General features: G+C 46.3%; 2 protein-coding genes across 2 annotated transcripts in view; both read left to right on the plus strand.

Annotated features, from left to right (window-relative positions):
* Nucleotides 1–92: 92 nt before the first annotated feature.
* On the plus strand, nucleotides 93–11,536 carry Ctsk (cathepsin K). The gene is made up of 8 exons (XM_006982543.4): nucleotides 93–1,761; nucleotides 3,289–3,409; nucleotides 3,855–3,977; nucleotides 4,055–4,210; nucleotides 5,430–5,648; nucleotides 8,938–9,103; nucleotides 9,284–9,389; nucleotides 10,940–11,536. Exons 2-8 carry the CDS (start codon nucleotides 3,290–3,292, stop codon nucleotides 11,037–11,039), a joined length of 990 nt encoding a protein of 329 aa, XP_006982605.1. The 5' UTR covers nucleotides 93–1,761; nucleotide 3,289; the 3' UTR covers nucleotides 11,040–11,536.
* Nucleotides 11,537–20,716: 9,180 nt separating this feature from the next.
* Ctss (cathepsin S) overlaps nucleotides 20,717–25,276 on the plus strand; it is a 36,153-nt gene continuing 31,593 nt past the window's right edge. The window contains exons 1-2 of the mRNA XM_006982545.4: nucleotides 20,717–20,778; nucleotides 23,712–23,779. The gene's annotated coding sequence lies outside the window, so the exon portion shown is untranslated. The remainder of the gene's footprint in view (nucleotides 20,779–23,711; nucleotides 23,780–25,276) is intronic.

The raw sequence follows: 25,276 nt of genomic DNA on the forward strand, positions 1-25,276 counted from the left end.
TAACAGACATGCAACTCAAAGACTCCATAGTTGGGCTCCAAACACACAAGGGTAAAACGTAGTTGAGTCTTGATTTTGGGAATTAGAGGTCATGGGCCCCGATCACTCAGAACCCTGTTCCTCACTCTCTTCCCCTCCTGACCCTGACACATGGTGAGTAAAGTCTACAGTAGACACTCTGGGGGTGGGGGTTGTCTAAGCTCTTACAAGTGCCTGGGAAGAGCTGGATATTGAAGCCACTAGGGGACATCTGGATGTCTTTTCCCCAGTACATTTTCCCTATTAAAAGGAGATATGGGGATTGTGAACTTGAACCTGTTCAAATGTGGATCTGGGCTCCCTCTCCATGCATGGCTCATTGGTACCTCTTGAAATCCAAAGGCAAGCCTGGGCTCTAGAATTGGGGGTCTGTGTGAGGAAGACAGCTAGAAACTGAATCTAGATTTGTGGTAATATCCTTTATATTCCGGGATCCTTCATTTTCTCATTCCTCACATCTGTTTATGGGGAAAAAATGAGTTTAGGGTTGTGGTTGGCTGAGCTAGAATCTTGTGATCTGCCACAAGCATGGATTTTGGGGAAGCATTTGAGATGATCTTGTGACTGGACCTCATTGGGGATGTGAGTGATGGAGATGCACTACTCATCATACCCTACCATCTGAGAGTTGAGCAGTGGGGTCACGTGTGTGTCCTCCAGCCCACTAGTGTTGATTCATTGTCAGTGACTAGCTGCTATATTGGGTCGCTTGCTTTCTTTCCTTAATGCTATGTTGGGCATTGAGCCTCGGGCCTCATAATGTTAGGCAAGCACACCACCACTGAGTTATGTTCTCGATCCTCTTTTGTAGCTTTTTAGTTTTAGACAGGATCTCACTAAATTACGTAGGCTAGGCTTGAACTTGTGAATCTACTCTTACTTATTTAGAGACAGCATATCACTGTATAACCCTGGCTGGCTTCAGACTCACTCTGTAGACTGGTCTGGCCTAGACCTCACAGAGAACACCTGCCCCTGCTGCCCTGTGCCAGGGCTAAAGGTGTGCCCACAGCCAGCTGTGATTTTTCCTTTAGCTTCCTGAGTGCCTGCACCACCACATGCCCTCAACTTTCTGGCCATTTTTAAACCATTTCACCCTGACTTTCTGCACAGCCATAATGCGTTAGGACAGCTGTTCCCTGCCCAGAAGCAGTAGCACTAGCCAGTAGTCACAAAAACTTTTAAAATGTTTAAATTGGAGCCCTAGATGCCATGTATTACTCTTTTCTAGCCTTTGGTGTCCCCCCCCCCCCCATGTGCACACAGACCACTCTGTGCCCCCTGTCATCTCAGAAGAGGATCTGACAAAGTTGAACATGGTTCCGGGTAAAGGGGCGGGCCATGGCTGAAAGGATAAAAAAAGATGGAGTTCTCCAATTAGACATTTTGAGAAAGGGTGGAGACAGCTAGGGCTCTGTCCTTTCATGTCCTCACCAAAGCCTCAATTTGAATAATGTGCTGTCTTATTTTTTACCCCCAAGATGAAAGTAAACACTTATCAGCTCTCGGGAACGTGGTGCAGATGTAAATGTTGTTCATCCTTCCTCCCTAACCCCCCTTCTCATCCTATCCCCGCCTCCCTCCCTTATCCAAATTTTCCAGCCACCGCTGGAGTTGACTTCCGCAATCCTGATGGAATAAATCTAGCACCCTTAGTCTTCTGCTCACAGTAGCTACACTTCTCGTCTGAAAGGAGCCTAGACATCAGATTCTCAACAGCAGGTAACGTTTTTTTAATTTGTGGATCTTTTAGCATCTCATTCCTGCCAGTTACCTTATTTTAAGAAGAGAAAGGATATAGTGAGTTAGGGATTAAGTAACTCCAGTTCCCTGAATAAAAACAGAATCTTTAGTTCATTTTCTGCCTAAAGTCTGTCTGGAAATCTTAAAGATTCTGTGTATGGTTGTGTATGTGAATGAGTATGTGGTTGTTGGTAAAAGCAAAGGAGGATTCTGTGAGCCTGCTTCAGAAGTGGATTCTTTCTGGATTCTGCTTAACTACAGGGTTAACTGACTCCTGAGGAAGAGGACTAGTTAACGGCCACCTCCAAGCCTGCAGCACCCCAGTTATTAAATACCTGCTGGATATTTGTTGCTTTGCAAAAAGTACATAAAAGTGTTGTCAGCGTTGTACAGGTCATATGATGTGCTGGAGACAGGAAATGGTTTTCAAACTTAAGAATTTGCAATTCAGCCAGTGCAAGAAATGAATGAAACCAGAGCAAATTCCTGCAAAGCTGTGAACTGTAAGCTTGGTCAGTACAGAATAGTGTCCTTCTGTCCTGCAGTTTCCTCTTGTGCATCTGACGCTTTTGTCCTGGGAAACAGCCACGTCAGTGTTTGGGGAAGAAAAAAAAAACATGGCATCTGGTTAGGATTAGAGCCGTTTCCTGCCTAAAGAGGGAGGGGGTGAGAAAGAAGAAATGGATAAGGCAAATGAAGACACCGTGAATGCATCATGGATAAATACTGCCAAATTAGTCCTGTTCTCTGCTGGCAAGATCTGGGTGTAGGCAAAGAAGGAAGGGTGCCACGAAGAAAGCTAGACCTCTAACCACCTTCCCACGGCTCGGTGTGCACCCTTCCTGGGGACACGGATAGTGGTGCCGAGCCTTTCCCAGTTACCCACTCCGGTTGTCTGCAGTGTGTGCGATGTTGGTGGAACAGCCTTGAGTTGCAGTAATTGAAATCAGATGTTCCAGCAACCCCCCCCCCCAGCTTCTGCCCATTATTGCTTTATGAAAATGGCCTGCAATTCCTTGTCCACTTTCCACGTACAGCCAAGTTTGCCAGCCTCATAGTTTAAAAGAAGGGATTCTTGGGCTGGGCATAGTAGCTCATGCCTCTAATCCCAGCACCGGATGGAAGGGGGTGGGGTGGGGCACAGATCTTTGAATTCAAAGCCATTCTGGTCAACATAGTGACCTCAAGGCTAGCCAAGACTTAAAGACTTACAAAGCAAGACCATGTCTCTAAAATCAAGAAAAGTAAGTTTGTGTGTGTGTGTGTGTGTGTGTGTGTGTGTGTGTGTGTGTGTGTGTGTGTGTGTAGTTCTTTTGGGTTTATGGATCCCTTAGGATTAGTGCATGTGTGTGTAATTTGCTGGTAGAAGGAACTTATTTTTATAGCTCCTAAAAGGTTAAAAGTCACCTTCCTGATAATGTGTCTGCCATCATTTCCACATCCACAGGCTGACTTAGCCTATGAACATCCTGCTGTAGAAGTCTCCCCTAATTATTCCTTTCACAGGATGTGGGTGTTCAGGTTTCTGCTGCTACCCGTGTTGAGCTTTGCTCTCTACCCCGAGGAAATGCTGGATACCCAGTGGGAGCTATGGAAGAAGACCCACAGGAAGCAGTATAACAGCAAGGTGCCGGGGACCTGCAAGGGGACACACGGGAGGGCTGGGACCTGAGGCCTCTGCTTTAGCGTCTAGATTCCCTTCGATCAAAACACAGTGCTTTACCCCGAGCAAAGCAGGCGCTGTCCCCTAACTCTCCAGCTGGCCTTTGTCTTATGCTTCAGTCCCTCGGTCCGCTTTACAGATGGTTAGCTGGGAGGGTGGCGCGGGAATAGCACTGAGCCCAGGACCCAGTTGTGGCTGTGCAGTGGGAATGTGGGAACGCTCTTCTGGGGTACTTCTCACAGTAATGTTGTTGCTCTACGCTCTCTCTAGACCTTCACGTGTGTTTTTGTGTGTGCACTCTTTAGATTCCCCAGCTAGATTGTAAGCTTTCTGGTTACGGTGCATCTTTCCTCCTAAAGCCTACCTGTCTAACTGCACAGTCTACGAATTTATTGACTATTCTATTTAGGTGGATGAAGTCTCACGGCGTCTAATTTGGGAAAAAAACTTGAAGCATATTTCCATCCATAATCTTGAGGCCTCTCTCGGTGTCCATACATATGAACTGGCCATGAATCACTTGGGAGACATGGTGAGTTGCCTCTCAGATCCAGGTCCACCCACTCTATCCTGGTCCCTGCTAATGCTTGGCCTCCTCTTTTGTCTCAGACCAGTGAAGAAGTGGTTCAGAAGATGACTGGACTCAGGTTACCACCCTCTCACTCCCGCAGTAACGACACTCTCTACATCCCAGAGTGGGAAGGCCGGGCCCCAGACTCCATCGACTATCGAAAAAAAGGATACGTTACTCCGGTCAAAAATCAGGTGCTTCCGAATTGTGTGTGTGGGTAGTCTGGCCTGAATGTGGTGTATCTCAGACTACAGGAATATAGCATATCCTATTATTTAACTCCTCGCTTATTTTGTACATTCAGGGTTTTTCTACTTTTAAAAACTTACAGTGTTACCACAAGCACCTTATGCATACATTTTTGTGCTCATGTAGAAATATTTGTGCAAAATAAATTCTGAAATTGTAATTACTAGGACAGAGAATCTTCCCCCCCAAAAGGTTTTTACAATATTAGATTATTTTCTGCAGGAGAATCTCAGTTTCTCTAGGAACTTAACAGCACAGGGTTGTGTCGTCAGTAAGATGAACAACTGATGAACATTAATTCAGCAAATACCACCCCTCTCCTAGAACCAAGCAATGCCAACGCTAGCTGGCTACCTGGTAAAGATTCAAGACTACTTCCTCAAGAAATTCTCATTCTTAAAAAATAGTAAATCTGGGGGAAAGAAAATCCTACAATCCAGGAGAGCAAACGTTGACAACAGCTGACAGTTTCTGAGCGATGACTGTGCACAGGGAGCTTCCGCGGTTTACTTGTAAATGAAGGCTCCCAGTGCTCACGAGAGCCAGTCCATCAGCTATCGTATCACTCCCTCACTCCCTTTTCTGTCCTTGTTTGTTTGTTTTTTGTTTTGTTTTGTTTTCGAGACAGGGTTTCTCTGTGTAGTTTTGGTGCCTGTCCTGGATCTCGCTCTATAGACCAGGCTGGCCTCGAACTCACAGAGATCCGCCTGCCTCTGCCTCCTGAGTGCTGGGATTAAAGGTGTGGGCCACCACCGCCCGGCATCCTTTTTCTGTTCTTTTGAAATGAGACAAGCTCTCATGTTGCCCTGGCTGGTCTCCAACTCAGTATATGGCTGAGCCTGACCTTGAACTCCTGTTCCTCCTGCCTCTGGCTCTCAAGTGATAGACATACAGGTGTGTCCCAGCAAACCCAACTTATTCTCATTTTTAAAGGTAAGGAAACAGGCACAGAGAAGTTGAGTAACAAATTTAGCCATAAAGTTCTGTACTTGACTTCAGTTAAAGGAAACAGTGATTGCAGTTGTTATCAATGGGAATGATAGCAAGGCCTCACAACAAAGGCAGTGTTGAATTCATAAACTGCTTGGGATGTTTTTAAGCTGGTAGAGAGATGCCCCACCCCCATGTGAACCGTGATGACTGACCGTTTTCTGTGTCTCTCAGGGTGAGTGTGGTTCCTGTTGGGCCTTTAGCTCTGCGGGTGCCCTGGAGGGCCAGCTCAAGAAGAAGACAGGCAAACTCCTGACTCTGAGTCCTCAGAATCTGGTGGATTGTGTGTCTGAGAATTACGGCTGTGGAGGAGGCTATATGACCACTGCCTTCCGATATGTGCAGACGAATGGGGGCATTGACTCTGAGGATGCTTATCCCTATGTGGGCCAGGTGAGACTGCGCCCACCGCGGTGTGGAGCCCTGTACCGGCTCTGCTCAGCATCACTTTGTTTTCTGTTACTGTGTCCTGCTTTCTGTTCGTTCCTTCTTCTTTTCTCCTCCCCTCCCCCTCCCCTCCCCTCCCCTTTCCTTCCTTCCTTCCTTTCTTCCTCCCTCCCTCCTTCCTTCCTTTCTTCCTCCCTCCCTCCCTTCCTTCCTTTCTTCCTCCCTCCCTCCCTCCTTCCTTCCTTTCTTCCTCCCTCCCTTCCTCTCCCTCCCTCTTTATTTCCTTTCCCTTTTTTTTTTTTTTTTTTTTTAATTTTGAGACAATATCTTACTGTGTAACCCAAGCTAGTCACAACTAGGTATCCTAGCCCCCCCCTCCTTTTTGTTGAGACAAGATCTCATGTAGTCCATGTTGGCCTTGAACTTACTATGTAGCTGAGGATGACCCTGAACTCCTTTGGCCTTGACCTTCCAAGTGCTGGGATCACAGGCCTGGGTTCCACACATGGCTATCCTGCTTTCTTAATAGAACTGCCATAGAAAGGCAAAATTTCCATAGTGTAGGAAAACTTTGAGCCATCTCTCTAGCTCGTGGAATTTTTAATGTAGTTGGAGTTGATAGGCAATAGTATTCTTTGTGATATGGACTTCTGAAAGAGGAACCGCGAGTTTCAGTGTGATCAAAATGTTGGCAACTATCTGCTAAGGTGTGTGCTCAGTGTATTTTCTTAAAAGGTTGGCTTATCCTTGATATTTAAAGAGATATCACAACATACTCAAATTCATACTGCAGTCTATAGCAAAACTAAGGTTTTTTAAAATGTGTTACTGTGTGTATTTGTGTACATGGTGCATGTTCGTATGTGCAGATGGGCTGTGCTATCTTACACATGTGAAGGCCACAGAAAAGCTTCCTGGATTCTCTCTCCCCTTCCACCGTGGGCCCTGGGGATCAAATTCTAATTGTCAGGCTTATTTGGCAAGAGTTTCCCATGTGCTCATGTGAGACTTTTATAATATGGAATGTTACTTTGGAACAGAATCACCTGAGTTTAAAGGCACTTGTGTCTTGAAATTTACTATATAATGTCAAACTGTTTGCCAAAAATTATACTCCCACCTGCAGTATGTAAGAAACCCCACTGATTCAGTCACATCGTCACCAGTAGATTTCCCTGGTGGGTATGCCTGTAATTTCAGCACATGGGAGGCGGAGGCAGGAGGATGAGGAGTTCCAGGTCCTCCTACATGGTGACTCTGTAGCCGGCCTGAGCTACATGAGCTCCTCTATCAGGAGGATGGGACAAAACACCAAAAACCAAAATAAAATAGTAAAGAAGAAGGGACACTCTAGAGAGTCTAGTCTGTTGCCTGTTAATTTACTAACATTACTTAACATACTTCCCACTCACCAATTAAAGGATACATTTGAGAAAAGTATAAACTAAAAAACTAATAATTAAGTCACTTAACAATTGACAACTTGCATCTTTTTAGAAGATGCAAGTTTTTATTTTATGTGTATGAGTGTTTTGCCTGAATATATATATATATCATGTGTGTGCCTGGTGCCCTGAGGTTAGAAGGACATTGGATCCTCTGGAACCTCTGGAGTTACAGATGCTGTGAACCACCACGTGGCTGCTAGGAACCAGACCTGAGTCCTCTCCTTCCAGCCTGGCTTGCGTGATTTGCCCAGCACTATATTAATCAATTTGTTGAGGTTTTTTTTTTTTTTTTTTTTTCTATCCTGGGGTTGGTTGGCTTTTTTGTTTGTTTATTTGTTTGTTTTGAGATTGTAGTCCAAACTGGCCTGGGCACACAGCAGATCCCGCTCTGCCTCCTGAGTGGTGGGTCAAAGTTTGTGCCATGCCAAGCCCTGATAGTCTTGAGTCCATTCACAAGACACCTCATTTATAGATGGTATATTTCACTTGCACAAGCTCTTCTCTTTTTCCCTCTTCCTTCCTTCCTTTTTTTTTTTGCTCAGGTAGCACCAGGCTTACTGGGGTTTGTGATCCTCTTGTACCATGCTGAGATCGCAGGATGTGCCACACACCTGTGTCTTGTTGACCTGAGAAATTGAACACCGGAATGACAGGACAGAGAGCAAACAGGTTTTGAGAAATTCAGGCAGCAAGTCACTGTGACCGTAGACCAGCACTCCAAATGCTGGCAGGACTTGTGGTGTAAGATAGTGTTCTCATAGATACAACCTGGGGGTGTTAAAGGTTTAGTATGTAGGAGAAACGTTGCCATAAAGAGCATCTCGCCTTAACAAGACCTTATATCGTTGGTGAGGCTGGCAAAGCATGCTTGCCCTTGGAAGTTCACAGGCCAAATTACTTAGTTTTGAATTTATTTTCACGTCATGTTATGTACTTACTTCTGTCTCCAGCTAAAACTCCTTACCTCATGCTCGCATCCCTGAGTTGTGTACAGAGGGTCAAGGCCCTCTTCTGAGCTGGGCTTGGTGTTGGCAAACTCCCCACAGAGCAGTGGGTCCGTCCCGCTCCCTGAGGCTTAAACTACACAGGCAGAAGATAATTTGCATTGAAAAAAAACCTCTTATTTGAAAAATCTTTCTATATCCTGCATTAGTAAAAACAGTCTCTCAAGTTGGGAGAGGCAGGACATGCTTCTGTTCCCAACACATGGAGGTAGAGGCCAGAAGGTCAGGAGTTTAAGGTCATTGCTGTATGGCTGTGCAGTGAGTTCAAGGCCAGCCTAGACTACATGGTACACAGTCTCAATAAGAGAAAGAAGATGCTGCTGATGGTAAGGGGCTGGAGAAATGGCTCAGTGATTAAGAAAAAGTCTTGTTCTTTGGGAGTTGATTTTTGTGAGCGCAAGAAAGCAGGAAACCACTTGACCTCCCCCACCCCACCCCCACCCCCGACTTTTTTTTTTTTTTTTTGGTTTTTCGAGACAGGGTTTCTCTGTGTAGCTTTGCGCCTTTCCTGGAACTCACTTGGTAGCCCAGGCTGGCCTCGAACTCACAGAGATCCGCCTGCCTCTGCCTCCCGAGTGCTGGGATTAAAGGCGTGCGCCACCAATGCCCGGCTGTTTCCGACTTTTTGTTTTTGAGACAGAATCCTACTGTGTAGCCCGGGCTGGCCTTGGCAATCCTCGTGCCTTGGTCTCTTGATTGCTGGGTTTAGAAGTGTGCAAAACCTGGCTTTCTAACATGGTCAGACCCAAAGACTGCCCCATTACCTCTAATCGGTCGACTTGCTTACGCACCTATTGGCAGCTGATTAACTGTAGTCCTCTTCCACCTTTGGTTTTCCCCCAGGATCAAAGTTGTATGTACAACCCAACAGCAAAGGCAGCTAAATGCAGAGGGTACAGAGAGATTCCTGTGGGGGACGAGAAGGCCCTGAAGAGAGCAGTGGCCCGGGTGGGCCCCATCTCTGTGTCCATCGACGCCAGCTTGCCGTCTTTCCAGTTTTACAGCAGAGGTGAGACCCTCTTCCTGTAGAGCCCCTCTCCTAGGGTGCGGGCATGGCCCCGGGATGCTTGAGTGCTCAGTTTTCATGGTTACCGCGGGGTGCCTCAGCTGTAAACCCTGCCTGAGACAGGGACCACACAGGGCCGGCCCCTCAGGTTGCAGAGAGCCTCATCCATAGTTTGTTTCGTAGGTGTGTACTATGATGAAAATTGCAACGGTGATAATGTGAACCACGCAGTGTTGGTGGTGGGCTATGGCGTCCAGAAGGGAAGCAAGCATTGGATAATCAAAAACAGGTAACAGTCAGAGCGCTGTGTCTGCCATTTAATCCCCTTTGTGATCACAAGCCGCACCTCCAGCTTCCCAGCCTTTCTATCTGGCTCAGAATCACAAAACTAACGTGATGGACGGACAAGAGCGTCACAGTCCGTGCTGGTCAGCTGCTCCTGTGCAGATGATGCTCAGCTGCTCCTGTGCAGATGCTCGGCTGCTCCTGTGCAGATGATGCTCAGCTGCTCCTGTGCAGATGATGCTCGGCTGCTCCTGTGCAGATGATGCTCGGCTGCTCCTGTGCAGATGATGCTCAGCTGCTCCTGTGCAGATGCTCGGCTGCACACAAACGGACGGGCAAAGGCTGTGTCAGTGGCCTTGCAGCCCGGTCGCAGAGACTTAGCGGCAGAGACCAGTTCGCTCCCAGCAGTCTCTTTCATCTCACCAGTTACTCCAAAGCTCTCCTGCCACAGGGAAAGCCCTTAGGTTTCCAGTAGAGAGCGCTCAGCCTGATGTCTCTGGTTGGTTGATTGGTTTTGATTTCTTGAGACCTACAGGGTCTCCTGTAGCTCAGGTTAGCCTTGAGCTCTGCACTTTTCAACCTTATCTTTTTTTTTTTTTTAAAGATTTATTTATTTATTATGTATACAGCATGTATGACTGCAGGCCAGAAGAGGGCGCCAGATCTCATTACAGATGGTTGTGAGCCACCATGTGGTTGCTGGGAATTGAACTCAGGACCTCTGGAAGAGCAGTCAGTGCTCTTAACCTCTGAGCCATCTCTCCAGCCCCTCAACCGTATCTTAACCCACCTCTCCAGATCGGTCTCCCACTTCAGTTTGTCTTCTACCCTGGTTTTTAGCCACATTGTCATAACACATCTCGCTTCCCCATCTGTCATCAAGTTCATACCCTTCCAACTTCTTCCCATTCCCACAGATGCAAAGTCTACTCATCCTTCAGGTCCAGCCTCAAATACCCCCTCTTACATCATGTTTTCCTCTTCACTTCTCCTCCTCTTCTGGAGACAGGGTCTTATTGCATAGGCCCTGTTGGATGGAAACTCACAGAGATCCTCCTGCCTCTGCCACTGCACCCAGCAATCTCTAGTATCTTTAAGACCTGTCTTAGCTTCTTCTGTTGCTGTGATAAAATATTCTGACAAAGTGACCCAAGGACGAAAAGGCGAATTTCACAGTTCCAGGGCACCGTCCATCAGGGCAGGGGAGTCTCAGCAGCAGGGCCTGAAGCCGCTGTCACATCACAGCCGCAGTCGGGGACAGAGAGCTGAGGATGGTGGACGCATGCTAGTGTTTGGCTCCATCTCTCCATTTTATACAGACCAGGGCCTGTCCAGGAATAGTTCTCCCACATCGATGAACATAATCGGGATACTTCCCAGAGGTCCATCTCCCGACTGATTCTAGATTCTGTTGAGTTGACAGTTAACACTAACCTGGGCAGCATGCCCAACTTACTCATTTTTTTTTAATTATCAGTGCCTAGCACAATACAGCAAGTGTTTAAGGACTGTATAGATTATGATGCTGAGCATTTTTCTCACTTGGTTCTGCAGCTGGGGAGAAAGCTGGGGAAACAAAGGATATGTTCTCTTGGCTCGGAATAAAAACAACGCCTGTGGCATCACCAGCCTGGCCAGCTTCCCCAAGATGTGATTGATGCCAGCCAGCCGCCCATTCTGCTCTCCCAGGCCTTCTTCGATGGTGCCCTACGGCGGTATACTTTGGAAGGGAGTTGCCAAAGCGATCCTGAAGTGGACGTGTTGACACGAAGATTGTTTAGTTTCTCCTTGTTGCTGCTCCCAGGGACACCTCTAACTTTCCTTCTTTCCGCCCCAGGCCCTTTTCTTTGTGGACACAAAAGGAAGTTCTCTGAGAGTTGTAGACTCTTAGGCTAAGGTATCTGGTCACAGACTCACCTGATGTTGCTGTTTGGGGACTGGTACTGTGCCCATAAACACTGGAGGTCTCCAGCAGGCTGGAGGGACCTTCCCAAGTCCCTGTCTTCCACATTCTCCAGTGCAGATTTCTGTTTTCCTCCGAGATTCACAACCTATTCATAACTCTTTGACAAATTTACACTCTATAAGAAATGCATGTTCTTTTTCTTCTTTGCATTTTAAATAAAATCTCATTTACGATTTCATAAACAACATTGCATCCACACTCATGTTGGGTATGGTGCTAGCCAGCATCCATGATAATTAGATCAAGAGAACTGTAAATTTCTGAGATTAAGTGAACCTAAGAAGATCTCTCAATATTTAAAACTGCTGTGAAGCCGGACACAGTGGTCTGTGCCGATGGTCCCAGCACTTGAGAGGCAGAGGCAGGAGGATCACAGCAATAAGTGACATGCATACCTAAACCGTCAAAAATCAGGTTTCCTGATGTTATTTTGTTTTATTTTTGAGGCAGAGTCTCAACTAGACAAGGCTATCCTCAAACTCACTGTGAACCTGAGATTGACTATGAACTGAACTCCTGGTCAAAGATTTTTTTTTTCTTTTTTTTTAAAAAAAACAAACCAGTCTTATGTGTAGCATATGCTGGCCTCAAACTCAAGATCGTGTCTCTCCCTCCCAGAGATGGGATGATCGTCTTGTGCACCACCGTGCCAGGCTGAAGACGCTTTAGTAATAGTCTTCAGGATGTATTGCTGCGTAGATCAGTGGTTCTCAGCCTTCCTAGTGCCGTGACCCTTTAATACAGTTCCCCATGTTACGGTGACCCCCAACCATAACATTACTTTGTTGCTACTACATAACTGTAATTTTGCTGCTGTTATGAAACAATTATCTGTGTTTTCCGGTGGTCTTAGGTGACCCCTGGTGAAAGGGTCTTTCAACCTCCAAAGGGGTTACGACCCACAGGTTGAGAACCACTGTGCTAGATGAATAAATTAACACAACCCATGTTTCCATTTTCCACAGAGTACTATTATAGCACGACAAAGAGTTCACAGTTACTGAATATTCATTGTCATGCACTCTTGTTTAAAATATTTTTAAATTTAGTCAGTCGGTGGTGGCGCATGCCTTCTTTAATCCCAGTAGTCAGGAGGCAGAGGCAGGTAGATCTCTGAGTTCAAGGCCAGCCTGGTCTACAGAGCAAGTTCCAGGACAGCCAGGGCTACACAGAGAAGCCCTGCCCCCCCCCCAAAAAAAAAAAAACAACACCAAGGAAAAAATGTAGTATGTATTTTGAATTTTTTATTTTATATATATGGGTGTTCTGTCTGCATGTATGTCTGTGTGCCGTGTGCATGCCTGGTGCCCGCACAGGCCAGAAGAGGGTGTCAGATCTGGGGCTGAAGTGTGGGTGCTGAGAGGCAAACCTGTGTCCTTTGGAAGAGCAGCTGGTGTTCTCAACCTCAGCCCTCTCTCCAGCCCCCCAGGTCATACACTCTTATTTCATTCTGGGTAAAACCCTCCTCTACTTTTTTGGCCTGAAGGTCATGCCAGCTACGTATGGGGAGGCATATGCCTTTAATCCATGGACCTCTTGAGTTTGAGGCCAGCCTGTTCTACATAGTGAGTCCCAAGACAGCCAGGCTACATAGTGAGATCCTGGCTGAAACCTTATCTACCCAATATGTGGACATGGAGCAAGCTATATTTAAGCCTAAAGGGATGGAAAAAATTGGTTCTGACTTCAAGAACATCATAGACTGCTACGTGTGGTCATGCCATGGGTCTGCAGCAGGAGAATCACTTAAGCCCAAGAGTTCAGAGCCTGACTAGATACCATAGCAAGACTCTGTCTCAAAAAAATAAAAAGTTTCAGACGTAAAAGATATTGAAATGCTGAACTAGTTTGTAGTGACATACACCATTAATCTCAGTTCTCAGGAGGCAGAGGCAGGTGATTTCTGTGAGTCTGAAGCCAGCCTGATTTATGTAGTAAGTTCCAGGACAACCAGGCCTATGTAGAGAAGAGAGCGTTTCACAAAACTAAAAAAAAGCAAGTTTGAAAACAGGAATGTAGTAGGACATTAATGAATACAGATGGCGTAATAAATACAACCAGTGACAGCGAGAACAAGAAGGAGATATTGCTCGTGCCAGCCGCAGAAGTCACTAGTGTGCTGGGTTTTAGATGGAGGCTTTAGTGACAGCACAAAGAAAGTGAGGCAGGGTGAAAGGGCACGTGAAGTGTGTTCTGGGGGAACCGCTAAGGCTGCCCTGACTCACATGCGGTGCAGAGTACATAGTGGATCTATGATGAGATCAGAGGAGGTGACTCCGGGAGCCTCGCATGCTCAGTGTGCACCCAGAGGTTCACCTGCAGTTAGTACGTATCAAACAGTTTTGAGCAAAATAATCATGATCAGAGCTGTACTTTAGTATTATTCTCTGTGTAAACAAGAGATTGTAGATGTAACCAACCATCTTATTAAATGAGAAACACAGAACCAGTGCAAAGAAGAAAGCCAAGAGGTCAGAGCTAAGAGCTAAAACCTTACCCTTCCTCCTGCAGTGGTCCTAACTATCCAAAAGAGAGCTACTTCCTGTGTGTCTGTCTTTTTCTTTTTCTTTTTTTTCTTTTTTTCTTTTTTTGGTTTTTTGAGACAGGGTTTCTCTGTGTAGCTTTGCGCCTTTCCTGGGACTCACTTGGTAGTCCAGGCTGGCCTCCAACTCACAGAGATCCGCCTGCCTCTGCCTCCCAAGTGCTGGGATTAAAGGCGTGCTACATCACCGCCCGGCCGTGTCTGTCTTTTTATAGTGTTTCTGTTCTGCCTTCTCATTGATTGTAAACCCAACCACATGACCACCTTGTCACGGCCTGTCTGTATAGACCTCCAGGTTTTCTATGATTGGTATTGAGATTAAAGGCATGTGTATCCAATACTGGCTGTATCCCTGAACACACAGAGACTTACCTACCTCTGCCTACCAAGTGCTGGGATTACAAGCATATGCCACCATTGCCCTGCTTTCCTATGGCTTGCTAATAGCTCTGACCCCCGGGCAACTTTATTTATTAACATACAAATAACATTTTAATACAAATAAAATATCACCATAAACAAAAGACCCAGGATAGCTAAAAGATTCCTATACGATAAAGCAACCTTTGGAGGCATCATCATCCCTTGACCTCAAACTCTACTATAGAGCTATAGTAATAAAAACAGCTTGGTACTGGTACAAAAACCGACACATGGACCAATGGAATCGAATTGAAGACCCTGACATTAATCCATGCACAAATGAACACCTGGTTTTTGACAAAGGAGCCAAAACTATACAATGGAAAAAAAAAAGTATTTTCAACAAATGGTGCTGGCATAACTGGATGTCAAAATGTAAAAGATTACAAATAGATCCATATCTGTCACCATGCACAAAACTCAAGTCCAAGTGGATCAAAGACCTGAACATAAATCCAGTTACACTAAACTTAATAGAAAAGAAAGTAGGAAACACTCTTGAACGCATTGGCACCAGAGACCATTTCCTAAATAAAACACCAACAGCACAGACCCTGAGCACAACAATTAATAAATGGGACCTCTCGAAATTGAGAAGCTTTTGCAGGGCAAAAGACACAGTCAATAAGACAAAAAGACAGCCAACAGAATGGGAAAAGATCTTCACCAACCCCACATACATCTGACAGAGGATTGATCTCCACAGTATATAAAGAACTCAAGAAACTAGACATCAAAATACTGAACAGTCCAATTAAAAAATGGGCTAAAGAGCTAAACCGAGAATTCACAAAACAAAAAACACAAATGGCTGAAAGACATTTAAAGAAATGCTCAACATCCTTAATCATCAGAGAAATGCAAATCAAAACAACTCTGAGATATCACCTTACACCTGTCAGAATGGCTAAGATCAAAAACACCAATGACAGTCAATGTTGGAGAGGATGTGGAGCAAAGGGAACACTCCTCCACTGTTGGTGGGAATGTAAACTTGTACAACCACTGTGGAAATCAGTATGGTGGTTTCTCAGAAAATTAGGAATCGAACTACCTCAAGACCCAGCCATCCCACTCTTGGGCATATACCCAAGGAATGCTGATTCATACCATAAAGATAGATGCTCAGCTATGTTCATAGCAGCACTATTTATTTATTTATTTATTTATTTATTTATTTTTTATTTTATTTTTTTGGTTTTTCGAGACAGGGTTTCTCTGTGTAGCTTTGCGCCTTTCCTGGAACTCACTTGGTAGCCCAGGCTGGCCTCGAACTCACAGAGATCCGCCTGGCTCTGCCTCCCGAGTGCTGGGATTAAAGGCGTGCGCCACCACCGCCCGGCTAGCAGCACTATTTATAATAGCCAGAACCTGGAAACAACCTAGATGCCCAGGGATTTCCTGAAACTGTTAAGTTGTTCACTTTCTTTCTTCCTTTTTTTTTTTTTTTTTTTTTTTTTTGTTTTTCGAGACAGGGTTTCTCTGTGTAGCTTTGCGCCTTTCCTGGAACTCACTTGGTAGCCCAGGCTGGCCTCGAACTCACAGGGATCCACCTGGCTCTGCCTACCGAGTGCTGGGATTAAAGGCGTGTACCACCACCGCCCGGCTGTTGTTCACTTTCTGAGCCAGCAGGATGGGATGTTTCACCTCCCTTAGAACATCCTGAGTCTTAATAAGCTTCCCTCCAAAGGGGGAGGGGGGGGGGAGATTTTAATCTCAGAATAAACTACATGAGCCTACATTTTTCATCAGTCTTTACATTTGCTCTGCTGTTCCTCAAAGTGGGGGAAATCCTTCACAGAAGAACAGATCCAAAACCTTTTCTAAGTTTAAGTTTAGTAGACAGGGAAGATACAAAATTGCATCCCAGATGAAGCAGTTAACATCCCCAAGTGTGTAGGTGTGAGAGCATGCACATTTAACAATGTACAAGGGGTTTGCAGTGTTGGGGATCAAACCTAGGGCCTCACTGTGCAAGGTAAGTGTTCTCCTGGTGAGCTGTATCCTCAGGCCAGCAAACGTGTACACACACACACACACACACACACACACACACACACACACACACACTAAATGTTGAAAGGATCAAAGACAAGCTAATAGAATGTCTGATTCCCTATTGTACAGATTTGTACAGAATTCTCTTACTTTGTTGTAGAAGTTACTTCCCCGCTTTTGCCTAAAGAATACCCTTTAGATTTCCTGTTTTTAAATTTGTGTGTGTCTGTATATGACTATGTTTTAGGAATCAAACTCAGGTCTTTTGACTTGGTAGCAGGTGGTGCTGGGCCATCTTGCAGACTTCTTGCTAGTTTCTTGATAAGTGTTTTTCAGGGAATTTTGTTTTTTATTATGTTTTGGTGGGTTAAAATGGGGTTATTTCCAATACATCTTGTAATTGGGTATATTTGTATATTTGAAAAATACCGATTTCTGTCTCATATTCATCTACTTTATCTTGAACTTTTTTCTTTGAGTTTTTCAATTGATTCTCTTTAATTTTTTTGAGTATATAAGTGTATAATACACAGACATAAGTCTTACCTTTTTCTTTCCAATTTGCCTCAAGTTTCTCTCTTGTGTATTTGTGTTCCTCCAAAATGATATTAAGTAATGGCAGTAAAAAAAATCTTGATCCAGAAACATAATTATTTTTGAAGGTGCAGTGAATTCTACTGTGGAGACGTGCAGGGGCTGGTCAGGTGGCTTCAGTAAGAGCTCTTGCCCCCACGCCTCATGATTCGAGCCCCACATGATGGAATAAGAGAACTGACTCCTGCCAGTTGTCTGACTCACACATATACACAATCAATAAATAAATAAATGTGAAAAAATGTAAGGATGTACATATTTATTTAACTCCCATTGAGCAAACGTTACTTTCAGTGTTCTAGGTTATAAATAACATTGCAACTAATAGTTGGTATTTTGACACAGACAGTTTAAAATAGTGTTTTGTGGGAGTGCATTCACTTGTGTATATGGAGGTCAGAGGTCAACTTTGGGTGTTATTCCTCAGATGCTGTCCTTCCTTTTACGGTCACTCATGGCCAGGGACTCTCCAAGTAGGCGAGCCTGGCTGGCCAGTGGGCGCTAGGGAATCTTCTGTTCTGCTTCCTTAGTCCTGGAATGACAATCACTCATCACTCATGGCCCTAGCTATTTTTTTTTTAAACATTGTTTTATCTTATTGGTTTTTTTCCCCATGTATGTATGTGCTCTACTTGAATGTTTGGTACCCAGGGAGGCCGGAAGAAGGCATTGGATCCTTTGGAACTGGAGTTAGACAGTTGTGAGCTGCCCTGTGGGTGCTGGGAACTGAATCCAGGTTCTCTGCAAGAGCTGCCAGTGCTCAGCCACTGAGCCATCTCTCCAGCCCTGACCCTGGTTTAAAACAAAAACACCAAATAAAAACTTTATTTGTATGTGTGCTTGTATATGTGTGCATGTTTGCAGAGTTGAGAAGATGTCTGATTCTCAGAGCTGGGGCTGCAGGCAGCCGTGAGCCTCCTGTTGGAGGAGCTGGGAACCAAACTTAGGTCCTCTACAAAACAGCAAGGCTCTCAACTCCTGAGCCACCCTCCAGGCTTGACAGTTGTTAAAATCATTTACTGTTGAGTCCGTGTGTAAACTTTCCTCCAGTTGCTTAAAGTACCTCTTCACTGTTAGTTCCTTCAAGTCATTACCAAAGCAGCTTCACACACTGGACGTTACCGAGTCTACGGCAGGGCTGGCTCGATGGTTCAGCAAGTAGAGGCACCTGCCGTCCAGCCTGAGTCCGTGAGTTCGAGCCCCAGGACTTCCATGGTGGAAGGAGGGCCCCGACTCCTCCACGATGTCCTCTGATGTCCACACACACATTGTGGTTTACACACACCTGTGCACATACACACAATAAATGCATGTGGTTTACACACACCTGTGCACATACACACAATAAATGCATGTGGTTTACACACACCTGTGCACATACACACAATAAATGCATGTGGTTTACACACACCTGTGCACATACACACAATAAATGCATGTGGTTTACACACACCTGTGCACATACACACAATAAATGCATGCACATTTGAAAAGTCTGCTGCGTTCTTTAACAGGCACTCTTCCTACTTAAACATACTGTTTCTCCTCTCCATTGGCTGGGAGCACAGAGGTCCTTGTCCTCATAGATAAGCACCAAGGAAACCAGGGATGTTAGACTTGCAGGATTGTCTCTTCAACAGGAGGGATGGATAACCTTTGTGTCCACCCCGAAGGCTGGGAATCGGGGTGATGAATAACCTGGTGATCTTTGCTGTCTGTAGCGCCAGGTCACACCAACCTCCCATGAGCAGGACTAGAGATGCTTAGTAACCTAGGTGACATTTGCCTTATCTGTAGCACCAGATTTCCATAGCAGGACCAGAGGTGGCTTCTGCTCTTTGTGTATGACCAAGACTACACCAGATCCACCCCGGGCCCTTAACACATGTAGCCTATCTCTAGAAGCCTGTCTCTTCCATCTTCAAGGAAGAAGTGGCAGGTACTTTGAGAAGTGTGCCTCCCTGTGCACGGGATTGTTACACCAAGAAACGTTCTTAATTGCACTGAAATAAGCTTACTATAAACGGCTTGGGTCAGACTCTAGACGTGTGTACCAACACCAGCTAACTAAGCCATGTGGTACTGGACATCGTTCCTGCCCCCTGTGGATCATTACTCTGCAGCCCTGGTGTCTGCAGTGACCCCCACATTCATTGATTTAGTGGCCTAACGATATTACTGATCTAGTAAAGTGGTTGGATTACTTGTTTCCTCTCTGTGTTCAAGGTCCTGTAATCTGTACTGTTTCTCACAATCTTTCACAGACACGGTGAGAAGGAAGGAATGATAGCCTGTTCTACTTTGGTTTGTTTTTTCAAGACAGAGTTTTTCTGTGTACCTTTGGATCTTGTCCTAGAACTCACTCTGTAGACCAGGCTAGCTTGAACTCACAGAGATCCACCTGCCTCTGCCTCCCAAGTGTTGGGGTTTAAGGCGTGCGCCAGCACCGCCTGGCTCCTGAGACTCTTTAAGATCTGTTTTTATTTTATTTTAGTGGGAGCGTAGGGGAAGTGCAGTGCCCTCAGAGGCCAGAAGAGGGCACCAGAACCCCTGGAGCTAGAACTCAGGGTATTTGTGAGCCACTTGATGATAGAAGCTGGGATCCAAACCCTGATGGCGCAATAAGCCGCTCCTGCTAAACCATGTCTCCAACCCTCTGAAGCAATTTCTGTGCATAGATTTTTTTTTTTTTTTTTTTTTTTTTTTTTTTTTTGGTTTTTTCGAGACAGGGTTTCTCTGTGTAGCTTTGCGCCTTTCCTGGAACTCACTTGGTAGACCAGGCTGGCCTCGAACTCATGGAGATCCGCCTGCCTCTGCCTCCCGAGTGCTGGGATTAAAGGCGTGCGCCACCACCGCCCGGCAAGATTTTTTTATTTTATTTTAACATAGGCTCTCACTCTAGCTCAGACTGACCTGAACTTGCTCTATAACCCAGGCCAGCATCAAACTTGCGGTGATCCTTCTGCCTCAACCTCCCCAGTGCTGTGATTATAGGCATGCACTACCATGTCTGGTCTACGGATTTATAGAATAGAGTCTGGAATGTTAGAGTTCCTAGCCACCCCCCAGCTATAGGACCACACGTGTGCTATTTAGTACCTAGGCAAGATGCTTAGTCATCTTAGGGCCTTACATCCTCTGTAATCCCTGTGCTTCATGTGTGGTGTAGCTACAGAAGCCCATATGCGCATGTGCAGGGGCGGGGTACCTATAAAAGTGGGTTGCACCTACTCCTCTCTTCCTGCACAGTCATGCCATAGGCCTATCCACGCCCCCTTGCTTAATTAAACTCATAGTGGGTTTTGTTGTACCCCATGGCTTTTCTCAAATGGTAAACAGCACCACTTAATAAATAACAGTGTGGAGGCAAGAAGTTTATTGTAACTCTACTTTCTATTCCATTTTTTTTTTTGAGAACATAAAACTCTAAAAATTGTCTACTTTTTAAAATGGTCTGGAAATGGTAGCTTTTTAGTTTTTTGAGATAGCTTTGGCTGGCCTCAGACTCAAAATTGCTGTGCTCTCAGCCTCCCAAATGCTTGGAAATCGGAGTACACCACCATACAATTGGTTACCACATAATTTAAGGTAACATTTATCAAAGAGACTCTCCCTCAACCACACACTAAAATTATCCTTTCTATTTATTTATTCTATTTACTCTGTGTGTGTTGCAAAATATTTGTTTACAGTGTGACCATGTGCCTTTGCTATGGCACCTTCTGATTGGTTTAATAAAGAGCCTAACGGTCAATAGCTACGTAGGAAGAGGTTAGGTGGGACTTCCGGGGAGAGAGAGGACTCTGGGAAGAAGAAAGGCAGAGCCACCAGCCATACCCAGAGGAGTAGGATGGGCAATGTGGAAATGAGGTAATGAGCCTTGTGGAAGAATGTAGATTAAAAAATGTGGGTTAAGTTATAAGAACTAGTTAGGAACAAGCCTAAACTAAGGCCAAGCTTTTATAATTAACAATAAGTCTCTGTGTTGTTATTTGTTAACTGGTAGCCCAAAGAAAAATCCAACAATATATGTGTTTCATGCCTGTGTTTGTAACATGTAGGGATGTGTATCCACGCACACACAGAGGATGACACCAAGTGGCTTCCTCTAGCTTTATCTTCCATATCACTTTAGCACAGGTTATCTCATTGAACCAGAAGCCAGGCCAGCTGGCCAGCAAGCTCTTGGGATCCGCCTGGGTTTGCCCCCACCCTGAAATGCCAGGGTTACAAAGTCATACAGCCACCCCTGGGTTGACACATGGTGCAGGGATTGAGACTCGGGACCTCATTGTCACAGAACAAGCGCTCTTCCCCACAGTCAGCTCCTGACCCCCCCCCCCACACACACACACTGCCCTCCTCCACACATACACTGCCCTCCTCCGTCCTCCAGGCTAAGCCCACACACTTCCACCTCCTAAGTGCTCCGGGGAGGAAGAGTAGTGAGTGAGCCGTTTTCCTGTGGAAAGCTGTCTGCTGTTAAATCCCCAGCAAATCATGCAGATTAAGAGACAAAAGCAGCCATTGTGTCATCTTAAAATTCAGAGCCTTTTAAAATTGAGAAAGTTTAAAATTGAGAAAGTTCCTCAAAACCCCTTGAAGCAGCTGTTTCAGAGTCACGAAGCAGAAGGTGATGATTTCAAAAGTCAGAGGGGACAGGCGGGGGCTGAGCGGCTCTTCCCATTCCGCTTTCATTTCCCCTCCCCGTCACTGGGGAGGTTTCCCCATCTGCCAGGCGCCAGTGTTCTGCCGGCCTGCATCATTCTGGCTACATCAATGTGGACACCATTTCAGGGGAGATCAGTACAAGATCCATTTTGCTGCCTTGGAATGTTCCAGAACGATCCTTTTCCTTTCTTCTCTGCCCTTACCCATCACCCACACCTTCTTGCCTCCAGTTCCTGAGTGCTGGGATCGTAGCTTTGTGCCATACTAACCACTGCGGATCTGGGTGTTTTGTTTTGTTTCTCCTTTTATTTTATTTTACAATACCATTCAGTTCTACATATCAGCCACGGGTTCCCCTGTTCTCCCCCCTCCCACCCCCTCCCTTTCCCCCCAGCCCACCCCCCATTCCCACCTCCTCCAGGGCAAAGCCTCCCCCGAGGACTGCGATCAACCTGGTAGATTCAGTCCAGGCAGGTCCAGTCCCTTCCTCCCAGACTGAGCCAAGTGTCCCTGCATAAGCTCCAGGTTTCAAACAGCCAACTCATGCAATGAGCACAGGACTTGGTCCCACTGCCTAGTTGCCTCCCAAACAGATCAAGCCAATTCAGAGGGCTTGATCCAGCTGGGGGGATCTTGGTTTTGGTTTTGGCGTTTTTTTTGGTGGGTGGGGGGATTTTCGAGACAGGGTTTCTCTGTGAAACAGTCCTGGCTGTCCTGGAACTCACTCTGTAGCCCAGGCTGGCCTCAAACTCACAGGGTTCCGCCTGGCTCTGCCTCCCAAGTTCTGGGATTAAAGGCGTGCGCCGCCGCCGACACCCAGCCCATCTGGTAATTTTTAAGTTATGTGACTGTATGTGACACTGTATGGAATGAAGCCCTAACTTTGAGCTACAGTTTGTAGGCTCACAACACCACAGCGGAGGAAAGGTGAGTGGGGTCATCACCTGCAATCTCTTGAGGTGGCTCTTCCGGATGGAGATGAGGGAATGGAGGAAGGCACTGGGCAGGAAGAGTGGCTGGCCAGTGAGAGCATGACTCCAGCAAAGATGACTGACGGGAAAGCCTGCTCTAAACTGAGTAAATTGCTCAAGAATGGGCATTTTGTGGGGGAAGGGCCCTAGAAGCAGGAAGAGTGTTTGCTACGCTCACGAGGACCTGAGTTCAAATCATCGGCTCCCACGTGAAAACCCAGGCTGGGAATGTAAGCCCAGAACAACCGAGGCAGAGACAGATGGCAGGGCCTTGCTGGCTCCCAGCCTAGCTCCAGACTCAGTGAGAGGCCCTGTCTTAAAAGAGTAAGGTGGACTTGGTGTCCTCCTCTGGCCTCCATAAGTGCGAGACACACACACACACACACACACACACACACACACACACACACACACACACACAGGCATGGTGTTCTCATGCCTGTAATCTCAGCACTTCGGAGACTGAGACAGGAAGCCCAGGCTGGGATACAGAGTGAGACCCTGTCTCAAATAAGTAACAAATGAAAAAAGATTTCCTGCTGGTGCTGGGAAGATGGCTGAGCAGTGAAGGCCTTGATGTACACGTTGGAGGGTCAGAGTTTAGAGCCACATCCCGCATGATAAACCAGCTGTAGAAGCCTGTGCCTTCAGCTCTCAGGGACCCCACGTCCCTTCCGGCCTCCACACAGGCACAGGTGTGCTGAGCATCTATCTAAACCACACTTAAAGAAAGAAAATAATTTTGATCACGGGGAAAGCATGATCAAAATAGCATACGGGGGAAAAAAATGTTCCGATGTTCTTTCTCTTCCTTCTTCAGCAGGGTCTCATGTGGCTCAAGCTGGTCTTAAACAAGAATGATCTTGAATTCCTAATCTTCCTGCCTCCAACCTCCCAAGAGGTAAAGTTATAGACACATGTCACCTAACCCCAGATTACCTTTTTTTTAAAAAAATCTTGGTAGAATTTACGTATTTATTTTTTGAGACAGGGTTTCCCTGTATAGCCCTGGCTGTCCTGGAACTCACTCTGTAGACCAGACTGGTCTCGAACTCACAGAGATCTGCCTCCCGAGTGCTGGGAGGCACCACTGTCCAACAGGAATAATTTTTTTTATCCTTGTTATCCTTGTCTTGTTTATATTTTTGTCACCTGATGCAGGCTGGAGTCCTTCTGGAAGAGGGACCCTCACCTGAGAAAACACCTCCACCAGACTGGCCTGCGGACAGGTCTGTGGTGCATCCTCTTGATGGACAATTGACGTGGGAGGGTATAGGCCAGCGTGGGCAGTGCCACCCCTGGGTCGGTGGTCCCCAGAACTGTAGGAAGGCAGGCTAAGCAAGCCCGGAAGCAGCGTTCCTCCACGGCCTTGTGTGGCGCCTGCTTGCAGCTCCTCCCGTGGCATCCTCAGTGGTGATGGACTGTGCTGTGGAGCCGTGAGCTGGCATAAACCCTCCCTCCCAGCTGCTTTTGCTCCTAGTGTTTTATCACAGCAGTGGAAACCCTAGGGCAATGCTCCTTTCCCACTGAGGAAACAGCCATATATGTTTGGGGTGCAAGTACATAAAGAGGGAATCAAAGCTAACAGGCTTCCTGCCTCCCCCCAAAAAAGAGAGAGTGTCAAAATAAGAGGGTGTGTGCGTGTGCGTGTGCGTGTGCGTGTGTGTGTGTGTGTGTGTGTGTGTGTGTGTAAAATCAGATATGTAGAGTCGGCCGGTGAAGTGCGTACCTCACAAGCACTAGGCACTGGGGGGGGGGGGAGGACCCACAGAAGCCAAGCGCAGACCCCAGGCATGGTGGCATGCCCTGGGGATCCCGGTGCTGAGGGACAGGGACAGTAGTATTCCCGGGACTCACTGGCCAGCAGTCTAGCCTTATTGGTGAGGACGAGCCAATGGGGGCGAACTCAGAGGACAGTGTTTCTGTGGATGCCATTGGAGGTTGTGCTTAGGTCTCCAGGCACACACTCATGCGTGCATCCCTGCACACCCATGAACACACACACATTAGAACACGGCCATCAGACCTACAGCAGAAGAACAGAGAAGGCAGCGGTCTGTGGTTATTGTGGATTTCACAATTGTTTTCTCCTCATCCTTCCTGTTTGTAGCCCGAGAGCAGCTGCTTCCCAATCTGCCTCTGGGGCCCAGGTCTTGTTTTGCTGATGTCAACAAGCCTGTGGATGTCATTACTGGATCTATCTATTGAGGGTACTACAGTTTCTGTTATAATAGCAGAAAGAGGGCCAGAGAGATGAGTCAGCACTTACGAACACCGGCTGCTCTTCCAGAGAACCCAGGTTCGATTCCCAGTATCCACGTGGCAGCTCACAGAGGACTGGTACTGCAGTTCTGGGAGATCTGATGCCCTCTTCTGGCCTTTTTGGGCATTGCACATACGTGGTTCACCTACACACATGCACCCAAAATACCCATATGCATAAAATAAAAATAAATAAAGCTTTATTTTTAAAAAATTGCAGCTGGGCAGTGGTGGCACAGGCCTTTAATCCCAGCACTCGGGAGGCAGAGGTAGGTGGATCTCTGTGAGTTCAAGACCAACCTGGGCTACAGAGTAGTTCTAGGAAAGGCACAACAGAGAAACCCTGTCTCGGAAAACCAAAAAAGTAAAAAATAAAAAAAGTTGCAGGAGGCTTCCAGAATCTCTGAGAGTCCAGAGTCAGTCAGCCATAGAGCATATTATGTAACTGTGAACTTGTTATCACA

This window comes from Peromyscus maniculatus, chromosome 6, assembly GCF_049852395.1.
Source record: "Peromyscus maniculatus bairdii isolate BWxNUB_F1_BW_parent chromosome 6, HU_Pman_BW_mat_3.1, whole genome shotgun sequence".
In the NCBI taxonomy this organism is placed as follows: Eukaryota; Metazoa; Chordata; class Mammalia; order Rodentia; family Cricetidae; genus Peromyscus; species Peromyscus maniculatus.